The sequence below is a fragment of the Onychostruthus taczanowskii genome, unplaced genomic scaffold, assembly GCF_017590055.1.
Source record: "Onychostruthus taczanowskii isolate IOZ18803 unplaced genomic scaffold, ASM1759005v1 scaffold73, whole genome shotgun sequence".
NCBI lineage: Eukaryota > Metazoa > Chordata > Aves > Passeriformes > Passeridae > Onychostruthus > Onychostruthus taczanowskii.
In genome coordinates, this window is record NW_024505118.1 from 3297209 (window position 1) to 3319049 (window position 21841).

The following is a 21841-nucleotide window of genomic DNA, read 5'->3' on the forward strand; positions in this document are numbered from 1 at the left end:
CTGCTCCCTGGCCATGTCACCCCTGGAAACAGCCACCGCAGGAGATGAAGAGGAGAAAATGCTCTGCCACTGACAGTGAGGTGCAGAAGAGGGTCTGTGCTGCATCCCTCTGTGTGCCCTTCCCAGCACTGCACATGTTCCTTCTCAATCCTTTACAGCAGCGAACGGAAGGTCAAACACCTGGGGTGGGAAATTTCATAAAAACTGATGGGGAGTAACACAACCGCCAATAATTCCTGCAGCTATCTCAGCTAAGATAATAATGGTAATAAAAGTAATAAACTTCTGCTTTGGGGCATGGAGTGACCACTCACAGGGTCAAGTATGTTCAGGGTCCAAAGACAGTGGGGTTAAGTGCTGCCTTCTTCCCCTCCCCTCTGCAGCAGGATGCCAGAGTTTATGGATAAATACTCAAAGCAACTCCAGAGATATAAAACACCCTTTTAAAAACTACCATAAAGTTAGAGCTTAGATTCAGCATGTGATCTCTATTGGAAGATGCTGAGCACCATATTTAGGAAGAAATTCTTTCCTATGGGGCTAGTGAGGCACTGGCACAGGTTGCCAAGAGAAGTTGTGCCTGGAAGGCCAGGCTGGAACCTGATCTAATGGAAGGTGTCCCTGTCCATGTCAGGGGGTTGGAATGAGATGGGTTTTAAGGTCTCTTCCAAGCCAAACCGTTCCACAGTCACTAGTCAGCAGGTTAATCAGGTCAACAGAGTGATAAGGTATAAATACTTTTCTACAAGCAGCCTGAAAATGAAGAGCTATTCCAGCACACAGCACTCTTGAGGTTTGGAAAAACTTAAAAAATCTGGATATCCTTAGGGAAGTGACACCACTCCCTATGTTCTACCACAGGGGCTGGAGGAGGCTCTCTCAGGCTGTCCAGTTCAGTGTTCAGCTTCAGCAGTAGCAAGAAAAGCCCCATTCCAGGGCAGTGCAGTGTTCAGCTTCAGCAGCAGGAACAGAAGTGCCATTCTGGGCCAAAGCAGAACATCAGTGCCAGTTCCAAGGATGAAAGTCTCAGCTAGGATAGCCACAGAAGCACTCTTCTCCTTGGAATCTGCACTGCCAAAGCAGCTGCTGGCTATGCTGACCGCTCTTCATTGTCACCCAAGCATGAAATCCATGCTCTGCCTCTGGGAAAGCTGCCCCCTTCCTTCCTCCTGGCATAAATAAATAAATAAATAAATAAATACCAGGAGGGAAGTCACACTGCTGTGCTGAAATCTCATTATGACATTCAGCCCCAATGTCCAAAACAAGAGCCTGATGATGATGACGCCGTGGCCTTCTTCTGCGGAGCTGTTCCTGGCATTGCTGCCGTGCTCTCACTTTATTTCGTCCATCTGTAACGGTGTGACTGCAGCCCTGCGTCTCCAAGAGGCCCTTCAGCCCGCTATTGAACTGATAAATTCACTGTATTACTTTACACAAATCAATACCCCAGCAGTTATCAGCACTTGATGTGACTGAAATTGGTTTCAGCCAATTTGTGAGTGTAATAAATGTCCATTTATCAAATCAATTCATTCTGCGGGGCTCCTCGGCCTGACCGGGTTTGGGGTACCGCAGGGTGAAGGCTCTGGGGCCAAACCCATCGTGGGATCATTGCTTCCATCCAGGTACTGCACTGATGCTCCAGGGTCCACAGCATTCCCAAAGAAGCTCTCTTCCAGCCCTGCTGCTGGTGGCTCAGGGCTATGGAACCCCAAATTAGATCAAAGCTGTGTCTTTTCAAAGTTTCACCTGACCTGCAGACAGCAACACACATCAAAAAACAGCCCTCATAAAATATCCCATACTGTCCAAAATAACCTCAGTTTCCTTTGGACCACAGCAGGATGATAGTCCTCCTCATCCATTTCCCTACAGTTTTGAAAACTGACTGATTTTTAATATCATAGCTGCTAAAATTGGGAATTTTATCATTAAAACATAGATTTTTCTGCACTACCCTTTCTTCAAAATCCCTGAAAAATAAACAACACTTTTCCTTCTTCGCTCCTTATTCAACCTCAGGAAGAGCTGGAACAGATTGCTTCAACCCTCAAGGTTTATTCCCCCTGAAAAGGGGAAGTGGTAGGTTTGACCCACCCTACTTCTAAGTGAGTACTGACTGGCAAACATGGTATATCTATATAAAAAAGGTATTCTTTACCTGGCATAATATTTAGGATATTAGACCAAAAAAACAAATACACATATATATATTTGGGAAAAATGCCTCCTTTAGCTTATAACCTCAGAGAGGAGATGTTGCTGATCCCTTCTGCCTCCTCATCTTCTAGTGAAAAGGCAAAGCAGCCCTAACCAGATCCAGAGTTCAACCATTTATGGAAGTGCCTGGAAACACAACCCTAAGCCTTTTAGCTGCTCATTTGTATGTACCAGTTAGAGAATCCCAGCAGTTCCTGCGATGGCAGCAATGACCTGCCTGTTTCTGATGTCAGGATATGGAATATTTAATGGGGATTTGTTAAGATGAACTGAACATCTACAACCATTGAGGGGGGTGGCCAAGCTCCCACCATCAACCAGTCAGGCACCAGTAGAAACCTTGTACACTGGGAGATGCCCAGTTACCATCAGTTAACCATCATCCACCTTCTCCCAGTCCTGTCCTGCTCCACATATCAGAAAAGAGTGCTGCACGGCTTGAATATATCCTGTGGAGGGAATGGGGAAGGAAGATTTTCCTCTGTGGCAGTGATGCCATGCTGTCGGGGCTGTGGCTGCAGTGAGCTCCCCACCAGGGCTCCCAGTGCTTCTCCTTGCAGGGGTTTGCTGGGATAACTGCTGGACTTGGTGATCTTAGAGGATTTTTCTAAATTATTCCATAATTCTGTGACTCCATTCTATCCCCGTCGCTCCAGACCTTGTGCTTCTAACCCCAGATCACACATTCCCTTTGTATTCTGGCTAAGCCCCTCTGGAGACTGTTTGGATCATGCACCGAGTGACGGATTAAATCCAATTATTCAATTAAGGCACCAGTTATAAATTAAACATATCAGGCAGGCTTGGTCGATCTGAAGATGTTGTGCGTGGCAGCTCTGCTCACCAACAAATGGCAGTGGTGAGGGTGGAGTGGAGGGATGCAGGGTCCACAAAGCAGCAGGAAAACTAGCTGGGCACAAAGTAAATAGCAGAGATAGAGAGGAAGTGCTTGAGAGAGAAAGATCTGTCTTAAAATTCATCCTTCTGGACAGAAAACCAAAAGAAAAAAATGAAAAGAAAAACTGGACAGAAGGGAAGGGGGGGAGGAGGGGACAGAGAGTCTCCCACTACCTTTTGGTCCAATATCCTGAGGCTGTAGGGGTATCAAGCACATTCCCTATAATTCAATAAGAAAAACCTCCATAAAGGCAAGGACGTTAATGCGCAGAAACGCCACCTGTGTCAGGAACAGGCACTGCCCATTAATCACAGCTCCCCAATTAGCTGGGCTGCTGCCCCCAGGCACAGCCGTTCTCTGAACACACAGTGGCTGTTGTTTTTGCAGGAGTGTAGACTCCTTCCCAGCTCCTTCCCGGCTCCTTCTCAGCTCCCAGCCCACACTGGGCTCCTCTTTGTTAACTAAAAGCAATGGGTTTGTGTTTCTGACAGCATGTTCCTTGTGATTCTGCCCTGGCCTCAACAGCTCTTATTTTGCTGTCCCATTTTCAGGCATAACTGGGATGCATGGATGGGTCAGGAATTATTGACAGGATCCAGAGGCTTTGGACTGGCAAATCATACCCAGCCAAGACTGCTGGAGCCTTGATTACATGGAATCACAGAATGGTTTGTGTTGGGAGGGAGCTTCAAGCTCATCTCATTCCAACCCTCTGCCATGGGCAGGGACACCTTCCACTAGACCATATTGCTCCAAGTCCCATCCAGCCTGGCTTTAAATACTTCCATGGATGGGGCATCCACTGTGAATTCCCTGGCAGCCTCCGATCAAGGCTTTAGGCAACAGCTTGTCTTCCCTGTGGAGCAGGTGTTGGAGGGCAGAGTTGGCAGCATGTGAAGGATCCTACCTGCCCCCACTGTGGCTATGGCATTCTCCTGACCAATGATGTGCTCTTTTAGCCGCTGTTCCAGTGGGAATCTTCGCCGTTCCTCCACCTCCCTCCTGCGCTGCTCCTCCTGGAACTGTGGAGGGAAGAAAACATAGGGATCAGAGACTTTACAGAGCACTGGGTCACTACTACAGAGCCCTGTATGGGGATCTCTCTGACATGGAGCCAGAGCATCCCCAGTTTGGTCTGGATGTACCAGCCTCAGCAAGAGGAAATTTCTGGATCTGTCATGGATGGAAGCTGGGGTGAGTGGGAATAGGGATCCTGCTCTGCTGATGGGAAACCAGCCCCTGTGCTACCTCAGTACTGGTGACAAAGAGGGAACAATGGCACTGTTCAACACCTCTTAACCATTAGGTGCTGTTCATTTTGGGAAATAAAGTCATGACTGTTCTACCTAGATTTGTCTTCCTACCCTCCAACCACTTCCTGTTCAAAGACTCCAACCAGATCCTACAGGGATGGCAGAGTATCACTCTGCCTTACATCCAGGAGAGCTGGAGCGGGATTTTGGACAAGGGCATGGAGTGACAGGACAAGGGGGAATGGCTTAGATGGGATATTGGGAAGAAATTCTTCCCTGTGAGGGTGGTAAGACCCTGGCACAGATTACCCAGAGCAGCTGTGCTGCCCCATCCCAGGCAGTGTCCAAGACAAGGCTGGATGGGGCTTGGATCAACTTGGTCTAGTGGAAGGTGTCCCTGCCCACAGCAGGGGGGTGAAATTAGGTGAGCTGTGAAGTCCTTTCCAACCCAAAACCTGTGATTCTAACATCTTTGGAAAGGCTGCTGAGCACTATTCCTGCCACAAGATGAGCTTGGACATTCCCAGCTGAGACCATTACCTTGGGAAGATTCATCCCCCAAAGTCAGACTCAGATGAAGACAGAACACAAAGAGCCCATGGGGTTTACCAAGTGAGTAACTGTACCCACAGAACAGTCCCTGTCATTGAACCCATCTCACTAAGGGGAAACACCCTCCAACAAAGCCAGAAGGCAGGTGCCAAAGCTGCAGCAAGATCCAGCTGCTGGAGCCAGAGTGGATAACCCCCAGTCAGGCTGCTGACATCTGGGCTAGCAGTGACTCTGACAGAAGTTAAAAAATAATAAATAGTGAACAATCTAATTTTGGCTGGTGCTATCAGTCTCACATGTAACAGAGATGCCATCAGCCTTGATCCTCAGACAGAGCAATAACTTCCCTGCAGATCCCAGTGGAGCAGCTCTGGGACAGATGTCCTGCCTGTGCTGATCCCCCTGGCACTGGGTACGACCTCAGCATACATCTGTGTCTGGGGGATCCTGACAAATCTTTTCTCTCTCCCTCTTCTCTGGCCTTTTGGAAGATGCACAAATGTGATCAGTGATGTTAGGACACCCAACGATTCCCATGGGTTTATGGAGAGTGGGTAAGATGTGCAGGAAGAGAAGGAAGGGATACCTATCCTCTGCAATGCCCTCTCCCTCCCTCCTTGGAAAACTGACACAGTACAAGTCCTGTGAACAAGTACCATTTTCTGCTCAGGATCTGTTCTGGAGAGCCCTGCACTCGTGCCAGCTACTTGGTGGGCCAGAAGTGCTAACACAGCTCCTAGCTGGGTCATGCAGTGGCCCGGAGCATCCTGAGCATCTGCCTTAGCTTACACGGAACAGGCGACACTGGCACAAGAAAACTCATCAAGAAAAATGTGTATTAGATCCATTGGTGACAGAGCCTCCAAGAAAAATCCCCACTAATCCTGGACTTTACGTAAGACACAAACTTCCACTCCTCTCTCATCTGCCCCCCTCTCCATACACATCCAGCTGTTCCCACCTTCTGGCTTTGTGGTGTGCAATGGTGTTGGTGGGGATCATGTTCTCACCCTCTGGCAGCTGATCTTCCATTGTCCTGATGACCCTTGCCTGGCTCAGCATCAGCGCTTAAGTGGAGCACAATAGTGCTACCTGCTTGGAGAGCAATGCAGGGAGCACTGCTCTGCTCTTATGTTGGAGGCAACCAGACTTCTGCACTCAACTGGGTTAAGAAGTTCTCCTGATGCAAGGCCAAAAGCATCAGAAATCTTAATTTTTAAAAAAAGAAGGACTCAGTCTGTGCTTTGGCAGGTGATAACAGCTGTCTGCCTGTCACTGGGGTGGGCATGGCAGTCATGGAGTCACAGAAGGGTGATCTTAAGAAACCTTATAGACCATCCCATTCCAACCCCTTTGCCACAGGTATCACTAGATCTGGTTGTTCCAAGCCCCATCCAACCTGGTCTTGAACACTTCCAGGCATGGGGTGGCCACAGCTTCTCCGCACAGTCTGTGTCAAGAGCCTCACCACCTATACAGGGAAGAATTTCTTCCCAATATCCCATCTATCTGCCCTCTGTCAATGGGAAGCCATTCCCTCTTGTCCTGTCCCCCCAGGTCCCTGTCCGAAGTCCCTCTCCAGCTCTTTGGCAGCCTTTTTAGGCACTGGCAGGCACTCTAAGGTCTCCCTGGAGCCTTCTTCTCCAGGCTGAACACCCCTAGCTCTCCCAACCTGTCTCCAGAGCAGAGGGGCTCCAGCTCTCAGAGCATCTCTGTGGCCTCCTCTGGATTTGCTCCAGTAGCTCCAAGTCCTTCTGATGTTGGGAGCCCCAGGGCTGGAGGCAACACTGTAGGTGAGGTCTCACCTGAGTGGAGCAGAGGGGCAAAATCCCCACCTCACCTGCTGCCCACACTGTGGGATCAGCCCAGGACACAGCGGGCTTCTGGACTGCCAGCACATGTGGTTTTAAGGAAGAAAAGCGGAGAATAAAATAACTGAACTCTAAGAGCAGGAGGGGTAGAATTATCTGCTGGGTAAATGCTCTCTTGAGCCCAGCACCAATAAGGAAACCTGCCCTGAACAGTTTGAAACTTGCCTTGGTTTTTATGCTTAAGTAATAGTTGGAGGAGAGAAAGGAAATATATCTCTGGAGCTGTTCCTGAGGAAGATGATTGTGCTTGTATATAAACCACCAGACTGCCAAGCCAGCCTGTGATGAATATTCAGCTGGGGGGAAACTGGTGCTCCCGGGGTTTCATCCTCCCCAGCAGCCACATTCCACTGAGAGTCTTTGAGAATTTATTGCTCATTTTAATCACTGCTAGAGAATGAATAGGCAGAACTATTACGGGATGGACATATCCCATAGATTTTATTTACATATCCTTGTGACAGAATAACAAGGAGTTTTCATATGTATTTTTAATTTATTTTGATTTCCTTTATTCTTTAAAAAAAACCAAACCAGAAGTCTGTGTGTGCTTTTCCTGATCTTAGACCATACTTGCCTGGAGTTGAGGACTCTTGAGCTGGTTCCTAGTGCTAAACAGTCTGAGGAAATTAAAATAAGCACTCGTGTATCTATACTAAAAGGGAGGGAAAAATACTTGAAAATGGTGTCTTTCTTCTGTCACTGGAGGGATAGCAGCACCTGCACTGAGCTTGGGTCTTGCAAGCCCGTCTCTGGCATTCAGCTCCTCTTTGGACCCTATCAGACCCATCTGGTGACCTCTCCTGCCTTCATCAGTGTCTGATGAAGGTTTTTTAAGGAATATTTCAGCTAGGAAGAGCATACAGTTGCCCTTTCCCTTCTGGAAGCAGCAGTGTGAGACCTCCTGACCAGGAGCTGGTGTCCACTTCATCCCAGCCATCACATTCCATAGGCCTTTCCAAGAAAACAAGCCTCCAGCTGTGACTTACGTGCTTCTTTTTCCATCCTGAACATCCTCAAGTTGCTGGTTTAAGCACATTTCATGAGAAAAATGTCTCTTTTGGTTATTTGAAAGCTGGCTGTTGGCTAATCTGGCCACAATCTTCTACGTGGAGTTTGGAGCAGTGAAAGCTCATTTTAACCTTGCTTTAAACCCACAAGAATTACCTCAGGATTTGTTTGGCCCTTCCTATGGAAGAACCCCTCTCCAGACCTCCACAAAGCTATCACAGCTTAGCTCATGTCCCTGACATCATCTGGGATGATCTATTTATATCCTGTTTTCCTTTAGTATTTCAAATTAATTTTCCTGTAAGGTGAAAGACACTGTCACTCTTTGCAGGTTTTATGCCAAGGTTTGGTTCTGCTGGTGCTATGCTCATGAACCTCTTCCCTTGGAGTGTTTTCTCATAAATGCAGCCATGTTTGGGAGGGATGCTGGAGGGATAATGGATAATGAAGCTGATGAACATGGAGGTACTCCAAGGGCTGGATCACCTGCTCTGGAAACACCTGAGAGCTAGGCCTGTATACCCAGAGAAGGGCAGGGTCCAGGGAGACTTTAGAGCACCTGCCAGGGCCTAAAAGGCTGCGAGAGAGTCGGAGAGTGACTGAGTAAGGGTGTGGAGGGATAGGACAAGGGGGAATGGCTTCCCCCTGGAAGACAGAGGGCAGAATTAGATGGGATATTGGGAAGAAATTCTTCCCTGTGAGGATGGTGAGGCCCTGACACAGGTTGCCTATAGAAGCTGCGGCTGTTCCATGCTTGGAAGTACTCTAGGCTGGGTTGGATGGGGCTTGGAGCAAACAGGTCTAGTGGAAGGTGTCCCTGCTTATGGCTGTGGAGTGGAACGAGACGAGCTTTAAGGTTCCTGCCTTAATGCTTTTATGAAAACCTGCTCTCAGAGCTGTCAAAGTGACCACATAGTGCTACTGGCTACAAAAGCAGCCATCAGGACCACAGAGGACAGGCATGGCAGGATTTCCTTTGCCAGGAAGGAGTATGGAGAGCCCCAGAGGAAAGATCACTCTGTCAGTGATCTTTATTCAGTGGACTTTATTCAGCACTGAGGAATGTGGTTTTGAACTCCTGCCTGAGCGATGACTTTAAGAGGTGAGCAAAGACAGTGCAGCAGTTGACACCTGGCGGGTTTATTTCATGATAATACCTTCTAAGTGCAGTAATTGACATGGTTTTAATTACCTTCATCCTCCACTTCTGGTAAGCTCTTAGCCTCAGGTTTATAGCATGCAAGTTTAAATTCCAAACCCATAGAACAAACACTGATGTATACAATGTCAGAGGAATTTGCAGCCAGGAACAAACCTGGTCCCCTTGTGCCTCAGCTCCTGCTCTTTTGGTCTGGTGACAAGGGAATGTCCCTTATCTGGGAGTCTCCTGCCCTAGCTGATCTGTGCTGCTTGGAGAGATGATGCTCACAAGGCACCACAGAAGGGTTTGGGTTGGAAGTGATCTTAAAGATCACTCAGTTCCAACCCCTCCCATGTCCAGAGACACCTTCCACTGACCAGGTTGCTCCAAACCCCAACCAATCTGGTCTTGAACACTTCCAGGGATGAGGCATCACTTGCAACTGCTGTGATGGCCTCTCCTACCCATTGATAATTCACTGAACAAGGCCTCTGCCCAGGAATTTTAAATCCCTGAGATCCAGCTGCAGAACCCTCATTGTTTAGTAGCACACTGCACCACAAATGTACTGATTCCTGGCATTTTTATTGAAATCATGATGGCAAATGTGTTTCTTTTCCTTCTTTAAAGCAACTGGGACACGGAGGCTGAAGGGATGAGATCCCACCATGGAAATGGGTGCCTTTTACCTTAGGTTGGTGCACATGAACACCTGGATCTCAAGGCCATAGCTGGACTCTGGATTTTCAGCCCTGCTTGTTTGACAGACAGTTTCACAAAATACAGTAAAAACAGGCTCTGGATTTTACTGCATCCAGGGGGCACAGAGCAGCATTACTGGTCCTGGACAGGTCACTCCTGAGTGAGAAATGGTAAGTTGGAAGAGGTGGGCACAGTAACAGTTAAAATACTACAGAAACGGATATTTCTCCTTATGCATCGCATTCTTAATTTTTACAGACATTTTTTGGAAAAGGATTGAGCTTCAGGGGTGCTAAGGTGGCCTTCCATCACTTGCACCCTAAAATTGTAGAATGATTTGGATTGGAAAAGAGCTTTCAGATCTTCGAGTCCAGCTGCTCACCCAGCCCTACCAAGGCCACCACTAATCCATGTCCCCACATGCCACATCCACATGACTTCTTTACAATTGTTCTTGTAGTGGGAAAGGAAACCCAAACTGGCCAGAATCTCAGGCTCACCTTTGCCTCTGAAGCTCTCAGAAGGTTCATGACCTCCCCTTCACGGGCGTAATCCAGGGGTGTGTGTCCCATTTCATTCTTCTGCAGGGGGTTGGCACCTGACAGCACAAGAAATGAATAAGATCAGGAGCTCAGAGTTCAGTCTTGGGGCAGAAGGAGCAGGAAGCACATCCTCTCTGTGTCCCCTCCTAACCTTTGCTCTGGAGCGTGTCTGGATCAGAAAGAGAGAATGTACAACCAGCAGTTACAAGCACAGATCTCCAGGGAGGAAGAAAAGGGATTGCCATTGCTAACAGCTGGCTTGTCAGTGAAGAGCTGCTGAGGGGGGATGAGAGCACATGGTCACCAGAAGGAAATACAGTCTCACAAAAGCACCCACTCTCAGTCCTATGGGAGCCACATGGGACCATTACAGCTTCAACTGGATATGCTGCCTATGCCAGCTGGAGCTGAAGCTGGAGCTGAAGCTGGAGCTGGCTGTTGCCTGTGAACCAGCTGCTCCACTGAGCCCCTGGAGCACTTCTGGGGGAAAATCACACCCTTCCTTGCAGTATAATTTAAAAAAACCCCAAACCAACAAATCCCAAAGACTGAGCTAGACTGAGTTGGATGGGCACCCCACAGAAACACACACACACACAGAGAGCTCTCCTTCCTAGATACACTGGATTGCAGAAGAGCATTCCATGTCAAACTGGCCCAGTTGCAGTGATGGGAAGTATACAGGGGGAAACTTGGTGGTGTCAGGAGGCAGGGGTAATGGGCAATAGCTGGAGGGGCAAACAAGGTCTCGGGATGCATCTCTCACTCTCAGTATCTCAGGAGCTGTCTCTAAGGCAGAGACTTGTCACTAACACTGGTGCACTCCATGACCCCACAGCAGCTCCTAACTGCCAGAGTTTATGAGAATGAACCTTCAAATTGGTCCCAAACTCCCCAAACTGGTGCTGAAACTGACCATCCCACTAGTTATCAAGCCTTGGAAAACAATCTGGTGGAGGAAGACCCCATAACTGTGCCCAGCAGGTCCAGGATGTCTTCTATTCCAATCCTTCCACTGCAATTCTGTTTAATGTGCTCCTGCCTGAGCAGGGGAGTTGGTGCAGATGACTCCACTTGTGTCCCTTCCAGCCTGAATCATTCTCTGACCATGCTGAAAACATGGGAGTGAGACAAGTACCTTGGCAGAGGCAGACCAAGCTGCTTCTGTGCCATGAGACAGTGTAAAGCACCAGGATGCTCAGTAATGGCAAGCAGCAATCAGAACAGATGAATGAATTAAGGGGACTGTGTGGGAGCGGAGCCGGAGAGATTAGCCATTCCTAGGCATTGGCATCAAGGAACTATATTTGCTTACAGAATGAAAAATGTGCTCCATAAACATTTGACATGGACTAATTTCTATGGCAAGCCTTGTCTTCACAAATAAAAACCATGATCAAGACAGGTGAGATTACACACTGCCGGGCTAGCTGCTCCATATACATTAAAGAGACAGCACTGCCATGATCCCCCCCCCGCCAAAACCCACCTGGGTCTATGCAGTGACCAGTGGGGCATGTTCCTGACTTCTCCAAATGATGACATACTCGAGGCTAGGCCTGCTTTCATTTCTGATGGAGGGTTTGTTTAGCTGTGCCCTGGATCTATCAATAATGGCTCTCCAATATTGGCCTAATCCCCCTGTTAATGGCTTTGACGACTTGACTAATTGCTGCAATAATTGATAGAACCTGACTCCTATAACTGGTCGATTCCAACCTCGAGTACCGGCAGCAATAAAATATTATGCTGCCATAAATAACAGTATCACTTGGCTTGCTAATAGAAGGTAAAAGTGGCCACTGGTCTGTCGGTGCCCTGGCTGACCCCACTCCACACCCCCACCTCCTCTCCTGCCCTCTCCCACCCTGTGCCACAGGCTGCAGCAGTATCCAAGGGGACGTCAACCTTCCACGACTTAATAGAAGGCAATTTGTCACCTCCCACTCGCTGTCTGTAGCTGGAGATGGACACCTGGGCAGCACCTCAGGCTGTATGAGCCCGTGGCCTCCTCCCACCCTCCATGCTCATATTAGAAGGCCCCGGCTGATAATATTTGATAAATAGCGTGGGGCCTCTCTCCCTGCACCCGCCCAGCATTGTGGCGCTGCAGCAGCTGCAGAAGGTCACTCATTGGGGAAATATGTTTCTGTCAGTGGGATCGAAAAAAGTTTAGTGGAGTGACAGGCCTCAATTTTTCAAATTTTATTAACTCTCTCCTCTTAACAATTTGTCTTGAATTCCTTCAGATTCTGGATAACTGTCAATAGAGCTGGCGACGCAGCGGATACTGGTATTTAGGGCCCCCACTGCTGTCAGGATAGGGAGGGGGATAGCAAAAGGAGGGAGATGGCAGAAGGAAAAGGAGAATGCCAAAGGGCACAGACAGAACCTGGAGGAACATCCCTGTGATGTTCCCTGTGTCCTTGGCAGCCCCACAACCCTGCTCTTGTCACTCCATCCTGTCAGGGCAGAAGACTAGCAGATCTGAGCCTGCTGTGGCCAGAACACAGTGGCACACAGTGGCGTTGGAACCTCATACAGACAACCAGAGAATGACACTGCTCCGAAGAGTGGACAGATCACAGCTTGAGAAAGCCCTGAGTACTGGGACAAGGAACGGACTCTTGAGGACCTTGTTTCACAGCCCAGCCAGATGGTGTGAAACCTCCTGTCCTGGGCATACCCACAGGTAGCCTCCTGCTGAGTGTTTGGGTCCTGTGCTGTTCCCAGCAGCGGGTGTGGGGACAGAGAACTGGCATGACACAGTCCCTGTCTGATGCCACTCCAGAGGTTCTGCCTGGAAATGAGCTGGGCAGCAGCAGTGGCCTGTGCTGACCTGTGTTATGGAAAGACAAGATGCCAAAATGTTCAATGTCTCCTATCTTCCTTCTCCGGTGTCCAGAAGGTATGATATGGTGGAGGTGGAAACTGAGTGCTTGTGCAAGTCTCCGGCACAGAAGACTGCACTGCTTCAGTCAGGGAAAAGCCATTCTCCCACTATAAAGCCATTCAACAGGGATAGAATCACAGAATATTTTAGGTATGAAAAGTTCTCTGACACCATTGAGGCCATCCACTCCCCCAGCACAGCCAGGGCCACCACTAACCCATGTCCCCAAGTGCCACAACTACACAGCCATCCCTTTCAGGGATGGGGACTCCACCACTGCTTTGGGCAGCCTGTGCCAGGGCTGGACAACCCTTCAAGGGAAGGAATTTTCCCCATATCCAACGTAAACCTCCCCTGGCACAACTTGAGGCCATTTCTTCTTGTCCTATCTATCACTTGTTAACTCAGAGAAGATCAAATCCCCACCTACATCATACAGCCACTGCATAAAGCCACTCTGCCCAGTATAAAACCGTTCCTCCCCGTATGAAGACATTTTCCCCACTATAAAACCATTTCATAGAATCACAGAATTGCTGACTGGTTTGAGTCCAAAGGGACCATAAAGACCATTTATTTCCAACCCTCTTGCCATTCTCCCCAGTATAAAGCCATTGAATCAGTACAAAGCCATTCTCTCCAGTATAAAGCTATTCTCTCCAACACAGACCCCCAGCACCGAGTTTGTCCTGAGCGGAGGGTCTGAGCACACTTGGCCCCTGGGCAGGACAGGTACAGGCAAGACCTGGGTACAGGCAGCAAGGATGAAACTTGGGGCTCTTCTCTCTGCTCCTCAAGGCACTGCACCCAGGAGTACCTCAATATCTTTTACCAGGCTCTGTGAGCACCCATTCTGCCTAGGTCACTGCCTTGGACCCATCCTGCGCTCCAGCACACTGAGGGGACTTGGGAAGCACCCCTTTCCTTGCAGCAGACTCTGCTGGATCCAATATCCCAGAAGTGAGCAGGAAATAAACTTTTTTTTTCTGTTGAAGGGAACTAAATCCCAGAAAGAGGAGCTTGGAAGTACCAAAGCCATGGTGGTGGCTGCTGAGGGTGCTGGAAGTGGACACATTGAGTGGCCATCACCCTAGACCAGGATGTTCCCACGTGCCACATCTACACATCTATTAAATCTCTCCAGGGATGGGGACCCCACCACTGCCCTGGGAAGCCTGTGCCAGGGCTGGACAACACTTTCAGGTAAGAAATTTCCTCTAATATTCAACCTAAATTTCTCCTGGAGCAACTTGAGGCCGTTTCTTCTTGTCCTGTCACTTGTTGCCTCGGAGAACCTGGCTACAACCTCCTTTTGAGTAGTAGTAGAGAGTGAGAGGGTCCCACCTGAACCTCCATTTTTTCCCATAAGTGGCACAAAACCCACCCCAAGATTTGAGGTGCAACCTCAGCAGTGCCCGGTACAGGGATCAGTCATTGTCCTAGTCCTGCTGGCCACCCTATTGGTGACACAAGCCAAGATCGCCTTGGTCTTATTGTCCACCTGCACCAGCTGCAGTTCCACCACATCAAGTGCTGCCTAATGCACAGCCCTGGGCTGACAGCAGCCCTCACAAAGTTCTAGGGAATAAGGTCTGTGCTCCCTTGGTCCAGTGCCCTCACTCTCAAAGCACAACAAGCCTTTACAACCTAAATTTGTCCAGCCAGATTGGATGGGTCTTAGAGCAACCTGTTCTAGTGGAAGGTGATCATGCCCATGGCAGGGGATGGAACTAGATGAGCTTAATCCTTCCAATCCAAATCATTATGTGATTCTGTGAAGGAAGAGTTTAGACTTAACTAAGAATTAGACATTTCTGGGGTAGAGTTTACATGGAAAAGCATATATCCAGAGCTCTGAGACGAAGGTCAGATGCTGACAAGGGCAGGTAGCAACCAGCAAGGAGAGGTCCTCTTGGAGGTGCAGCTTAACCAGTGCTCCCAAACCTTGTGAACCAGACTGAACACAAATCTTTATGTACTAGGACAGACACAACAGTTTCAGGACCGGGATGCATAAGATGGAACAGAGGCAAAGGAGGAGACTGGTTGAAGCAGCATGTAAACTGGACTGCAGGAAAGGACTGAGCCCCACTGGTGGAGTGGTGAGGTCAGCGATTAAAGACTGGAAACAAAATGAAGGTAAGAAAGGTGATCGTATGAGCCAGTGACACAGGATTAGTACAGAATGAAATGCCCTGACCAAGCAGTGAAAATACAGCATGAAGGTCACCCCTCTGAGACACTGCAGGGCACTACAACACACAGAAAACTAGCCCAGGGACTGCAAGGATAAAGAGCACAACACCAATAAATTGTTAAACTGGTGGAAACCAGAGACTAAGAGCTCTGGCAGTCAGAAAACTTCCAAGATAAGGTGCAAGCCTTAATTCATACTTGGACAAAGCAAAACGCTTTCTCCAAACCTCAGCTCCTAAGTACTACACCGCAATGGGACACATGTTCATGCCAAACTTCCTCACCAGAAAATCCAGCAAAGAATCCATGGCTGAGGAGCTTTGTACCACAAGCGGAAAACATGGATCTTGCTCAAAAGAAAGCAGCAGCCCACCAGCAGGTAACTGTCAGAAACATGGATGTAAAGACTGAAGAAACCCATGATATTTATTAAAGTCCTTATCATAAGAAGAGTTAGGACCTTCTCCTAAAGGGAGAAACCACACCATCATCCTTCCAAACCCAGGGGAGATGAAGAAAATCTAATGAAGTGTTTACTCTGGCAAATTAAATGCAAAAAACCCACAGATAAAAAAGGATTTTAAAGAAGCCCCTTCTTTAGGAATGAAAGCTAGGACCTCTAAGCCTTATTAGAAGCTGGAAGTCAACCTGAGATGATGAGTTTCCATAAGTGATAAAGATCAAGGCCAGGCTGGACAGGACTTGGAGCAACCTGATCTATTGAGAGGTGTCCTATCCATGGTGAGGGTTTGGAACAAAATGAGCCTGCCTGAAGGTTGCTTCCAATCCAAAACTGTTCTCTGACTCTATGGCAAATGGGAAAGTTGCAATAGAAGAAATAGGGAATGAATGAATGAATGTCTTAAATGCGTGCACCTTTCACTCTTGCCTTAATGGAACCTGAGTGTAATTTGGTCTATGCCTACTTGACAACTGTGTGTGAAAAGAATCCACCTGACTCCTGACTCTTGTTTTGTAAGGTAAGAGAGGAAACTACAAAATCATACTCTTCCTATATATCCATCACCCTTTCTTCACATACCCGTGTGTGCAGAGCTCTTAAGATCATGCCAAACATGTCACTGTCAAGTTTGTCCCCAGAAACACTTCAAGAGGGATCTGTTTACTCCCCTGTCCTAAGGGAAAACTATTCCTAAGTGCTTCAACACAGACAGAAATGTGCTGGCACTTTGGACTCTTATTGCTGTCACCACAGTGGGATGCTGGATGCCTCAATGCTGGGATATGATTGGTTTCTAAATCCCAGTTTCATAGGATTTTAATTACTGGTCTGGCATGGTAGGGAGTGGAGCTGGCTGCGGTCAGACGAAGGATCGATATGCCGGCCCAGAACATATTGAGCCTCGGCACTCGCAGATGCTATTGCACTATTTAATCATCTTTTGCAAAATTTACAGTGCAACAGAAGGAATCAATACAGAATTTATCCGATTCCCTTGTAAATATGAGCATGGAGAGGGAGAGAGGATGTCAGGCACTCTGGCATGACAGCTGGTCAGGGCAGCAAACCTCCACAACAGACCACCCAAGACAGCTACCATGCCTGTGACTCACCAAAAAGGGCCTAGCCAGCCACTGGGACTTGCATTCCTGGGGACAGCTGCATCCACAGTGGCTGCATTTGTATACTCTGACCTGCTTGTAAGCCAAACCCTGTCCTAGCCACTCTAGAGGAAAAATGGGAGGAAGTCACACAGGGCTGTGCAGAGCTTTACTCTGCACAGCGTGGTTTACAGAGTCTGTCTTAGAGTCATAGAATAGTTTCATGGAATTTCCTCAGTTGGAAAAGCCTCGCCAGACCATCAAGTCCAACCACTCCCTCATCACAACCCATGTCCCTAATTGCCACACCCACAAGGCTTTTAAATCCCTCCATGGATGGGGACTCCAACACTGTCCTGGGCAGTGAACAAGCCTGAACATCCCTTTTAGGGGAGAAATTTTCCCCATATTCAAACAAAACTTCCCCTGGCACAACTCGAGGCAGTTTCCTCTAATCCTGTTACTTTTTGCCTGGGAGAAGAGCCTGACCCCCACCTGACTCCACCCTTTTTTTGGGGAGTTGTAGAGAGGAAGGAGTTCTGCCCTGAGTTCTTTTTTACTGTGGTAACTGCTGACTGCAGCAAAACCTCAATGTTACTTTCTCCGGATATGTTAAAACCAAAGCTCTCTCCTCTCTGGAAGTGGCTGCTGGGGACCTGAAAGCCTACTCTCTAGGGATATCCTTCACTCTCCCTCTGGAAGAATAGACTCTTTTAATCTGGGATGGAACAGAAAACACTCCAAGATATATCAAGCAGTAGTTAATAAGAAATTAATTGGGTTAGAAAAACCCAATTAATTAGAACCTGATTTTTCCAGAGAATACCATAAGCACTTTTGCTTTCTGATGTCCAAAACCCATCCCTTGCAATGCTGGCTCAATAATCTTTTTACCCATCACTCACCCTACTCATAAGATCTGCAATTACATTGGAGTGAGGAGACGAGTGCACAACATTACAAACAAATGCACTGGGCTAAATTTACTAGCAAATCGAGTTCAGCAGACCAGGTTATTGCAGCTTCAGCTAAAATGTTTTCACAAATGTTATGTTCATTTCTTCCTCTCTCTCTTTCACATCTAATTAGAGATGAGAGACTCCAAGATTGCTGAAGAGGACTTTTGGACAAGGGCAAGGAGTGACAGGACAAGGGGGAGTGGCTTCCCATTGACAGAGGGCAGGGTTAGATTGGGTATTAGGAAGAAATTCTTCCATGTGAGGTTGGTGAGGCCCTTGCACAGGCTGCCCAGAGAAGCTGTGGCTGCCCCATGCCTATGGGGGCATGGGGCATCCAGGTTGGATGGGGTTGGAGCAATCTAAACTAATGGAAGGTGTCCCTGCCCATGGCAGTGGGGTGGAATGAGAAGACCTTTAAGGCCCCTTATGACCCAAACCATTTTGTGATCATGTGATCCCCCTGTGGATGTATTGCAGGAGGCATTTCCAATGCAGTAACAGCCTGGTCAGCCTGTGTGCTGGCTCTAGGAGGGGCTGGGAGCCGAGGGGCTGATTTCTGAAGATGGGAAATAGAAAGCAGGGCAGTCAGGGATGAGGAGAGCACTGGGGAGAATGGGGGAACATATGGAGCCTGCTCAGGTTTGGCAGGAGGGCAGGTGTTGGTTTCTGCAGTGGGGATAGAGAGAGGAGAAGTCCCATGAATTGGCATGGGTCAATCTCTGAAGGAAGGAGCTGCTCTATTTTTAGGCAAGGGTAGGAAATATAAGCCCCTACCCACCTACGTGCAGCAGCGGAGTAGTGCCCTGCCTCACAACCATGTAGAAACAACACTTCAACATGTCAGCAGATGACAGTTCAGACAACCCCTTGCTACACTGCTACATGGACACACACACACACACATACACACACCCTCCAAACACACCTTGGAAAAGCACTTGGAAATTAAATTTGAGATCCCAGAAAAATTGCAGCTGAGCTGCTACACACCAGGGGAACCTTGCTTCTATGCTTCTTCCTGTGCCTACTTTCTCAGATGTATACATAAGCAAGTGCTCACAATATTCTGATTTTGCATTTTGTAAGCTCCAACCTAAGACAGTTCCTGCAGCACCTTCTTCTATGCTCTATCTAGTATAACTTTAATTTACTGAAAGGTTACCACAGCTATGACAACTCTTCCCAGTACAAGGCTGTGAAAAGGGAACGGTTTCTCATGCTGGAAGAAGGGTCATTTACCTGCAGAGTAAATCTCTGAGCACCAGCAGTGCTGTCCCCAGCTCTGAACAACAGAATCACAAGATTGTTTGGGCTGAACAGACCTTAAAGCCCACCTCATTCCACTCCCCTGCCATGGGCAGGGACATATTCCACAAGACCTGGTTGCTCACAGACCTATCCAACCCGGCCTGGAACACTCCCAGAGGTGGGGCAGCCACAGCTGCTCTGGGCAACCTGTGCCAGGGCCTAACCACCCTCACAGGGAAGAATTTCTTCCCAATATCCCATCTAACCCTGCCCTCTGTCAGTGGGGAGCCCTGACTTGTCCTGCGACTCCATGCACTTATCCAGAGGCCCTCTCCAGCTATCTTTGGAGCCTCTTTAGGCACTGGCAGGTCCTCTAATGTCTCCCAGGAGCCTTCTGTTCTCCAAGGTGAACAACCCCAGCTCTCCCAGCCTGTCTCCAGAGCAGAGGGGCTCCAGCCCTTGAACAATCTCCATGACTGTGGGTACATGAATCAGTGTCTCCCTGCATTTCAGCAACAGATTCTGGAGCAGAACCGTTTGCAGAAGGGAGGCTGATGTTGGCTATGCTCCATGGCAGGGTTATGCCATTGCCAGAAAGCTGCACCTTTTAATTCTGGCTATTTCACTTAAATACTGACATAATAAAAACTCCCTCTAAAACAAGGAGACTTCTGTCACCAGCAAGCTGGTGACCCTGCCTGCCTTCCTCTGAGCTAAACACAAAGTCCCTGGAATCAATTGTGCCTGCAGTAGCAACCGGTGCACTCTGTGGATGCGAGTGCTCACCCACCCCTTCCCCAAACACCGATATTTATGGTGTCGCCTCAGGTCAGGGGACTGTGAAATGTCACCAGCAACTGCCCGAAAGGACAACAGAGCTGCCACTTCATCTCGCGGTCTGCTGGGCACACACATGCTGACCAAAGGGCTATAAGGTCCTGGAGGGGTCAAGCGAGTCACTGAATGGGTCACAAAAGGCTAGGGATGGGGGGTGAGGGGCAAGTGCAGGGGGCTTCCCTTAAAAAACAACAGGAGGGTAGGGAAGTGGTTGGAGCAGAGAGAGGCTGGGCAGTTAATGGCTTTGGCCCGAGGGCAGAGCACCAGCGAGAGAAGTTAGAGGGAGAGTAAATGAAGAGTTAGTAAAAGGCAGGTGTAGGGAGAGACCAAGGGAAGCCTGTTCCATGTCAGCAAACCAGGAGCCACCCTGTGTGCGATGTCAATGGCAGCACAGGGGCATTACCCTCACAAAGGGCTGAACGGTGTTAGATCTCCACATGAAGACCCTTGGCCATGTATTCATCCCAGATTACACTGATGAGGAGGCAGGGATCCCCTGCTTTGTTATCGCATGGAACTGGGACGAGGGGAACGCCTCCAGTGAATGCCCCAAAATCCTCCTATCATGCACCCCTCAGGAAATCCAATTCCAGCACCCAAAACTTGCTGAAAGGGCAGGGAAGGGTCTGCTGTCACCCCAGCAGCTCAGAGTCCACCTGTCAGAAAGGTGAAGTTTATTACATTTAGCAAATAATCCTCATAAATCTGCATCCTAAACCATGACTGCAAAGGGTAAGTGGGTAAGATGGTGAACAGGGATTAATCTGAGGAACACTGTGAACTCAACTTTGGGAGGGACTCCAATGGGAATTTCACACCATCGCCAAATGGAGATTCCCACTGGTGGGTTGCTGTCTCCAGGATCTGAGCACTGGGACATGCTCTACAAGACAAGGGTTTCCGCTTGGAAATGAACTCTGCTGCTCTTGAGCAGGATCCAGAAGGATTTCTGAGGGGCTGGACTAAGAATGGAACAGTGATGAGTGACCATCACCTCTTCTGGCTAAGTTCTGAATTTCCACTTTGATTTCACACAATCCTTCCATTTGTACACAAACAAACACAGTCCCACAGATTGTTAAATGCTTTTTTTTCTTTTTTTCTGAGATCCAAGGGGGTTCTTTCAAGCTGAGACACTGCTACAAACAAAGAACTCTCTGTGGGCACCAGGCAGAGAAAGGGCCATTCACAGGGATGGCAGTGGCTCCAGGATAGACACAGAAACATCTCTGGAACAAAAAGAACAGTTGCCTCTGCGAAGTGAGGCCTGAATTGGAAGAGTACTTGGAGAGCTAAGCAGAGCAAACTGGAGAAATAAGGTGGACTTACTCCTTACAATGATTTATTCAGGATGAAAAAATTCTTCAGTGCCAACTTCAATTATTCGCACCCATCATTTACCTGTACTTAGGGTAACCAAGGAGCTGCCCTATACTTTCAATCACCTGATAATATGTGTCATGCAAGGAGGTTTTCCAAGGCAGAAATGAGAAGCAGATATCTTTGTAGAAAATGCTATTCCAGGTGATTCTGCCCCTTTGCCCCACTCCGGTGAGACCCCACCTGCAGTGCTGCCTCCAGCTCTGGGGTCCAACAACAGAAGGATCTAAAAATGCTGGAGTGAGTCCAGAGGAGGCCACAGAGGTGCTTTGAGGGCTGAGTCCCTCTGCTCCGGAGACACACTGGGAGAGCTGGGAGTGGTCAGCTCAAACCATCCTGTGATTCTATGATTCACACCATGACATATCTCAAACACTCTCCAGCCTCCAGGACAGACTCTGCATAGATCTGTTCCCAATACTGCTGCGGCAAGGACTTTTCCAGCCCTTCAACCCCACTGCCACTCTCTGTAACACTCCAGAGCCCCTTGCACTCTCCCGCAAAGCCCTTCCAGGTCTGTGCATTCACAACTCATTTACCCACAGGTAAAGCGCCCTCCACTCCGCTCCACT

The 21841-nt window shown here is 48.5% G+C and overlaps 1 protein-coding gene across 1 annotated transcript in view; it reads right to left on the bottom strand.

Moving 5' to 3' along the window:
• Positions 1-21841, bottom strand: part of CLPB (caseinolytic mitochondrial matrix peptidase chaperone subunit B) — a 72963-nt gene that overhangs the window by 17304 nt on the left and 33818 nt on the right. The window contains exons 6-7 of the mRNA XM_041422443.1: positions 10152-10249; positions 4029-4143 (exon numbers count right to left, since the gene is read on the bottom strand). Of these exons, the coding sequence (XP_041278377.1) occupies positions 4029-4143; positions 10152-10249 (213 nt within the window). The remainder of the gene's footprint in view (positions 1-4028; positions 4144-10151; positions 10250-21841) is intronic.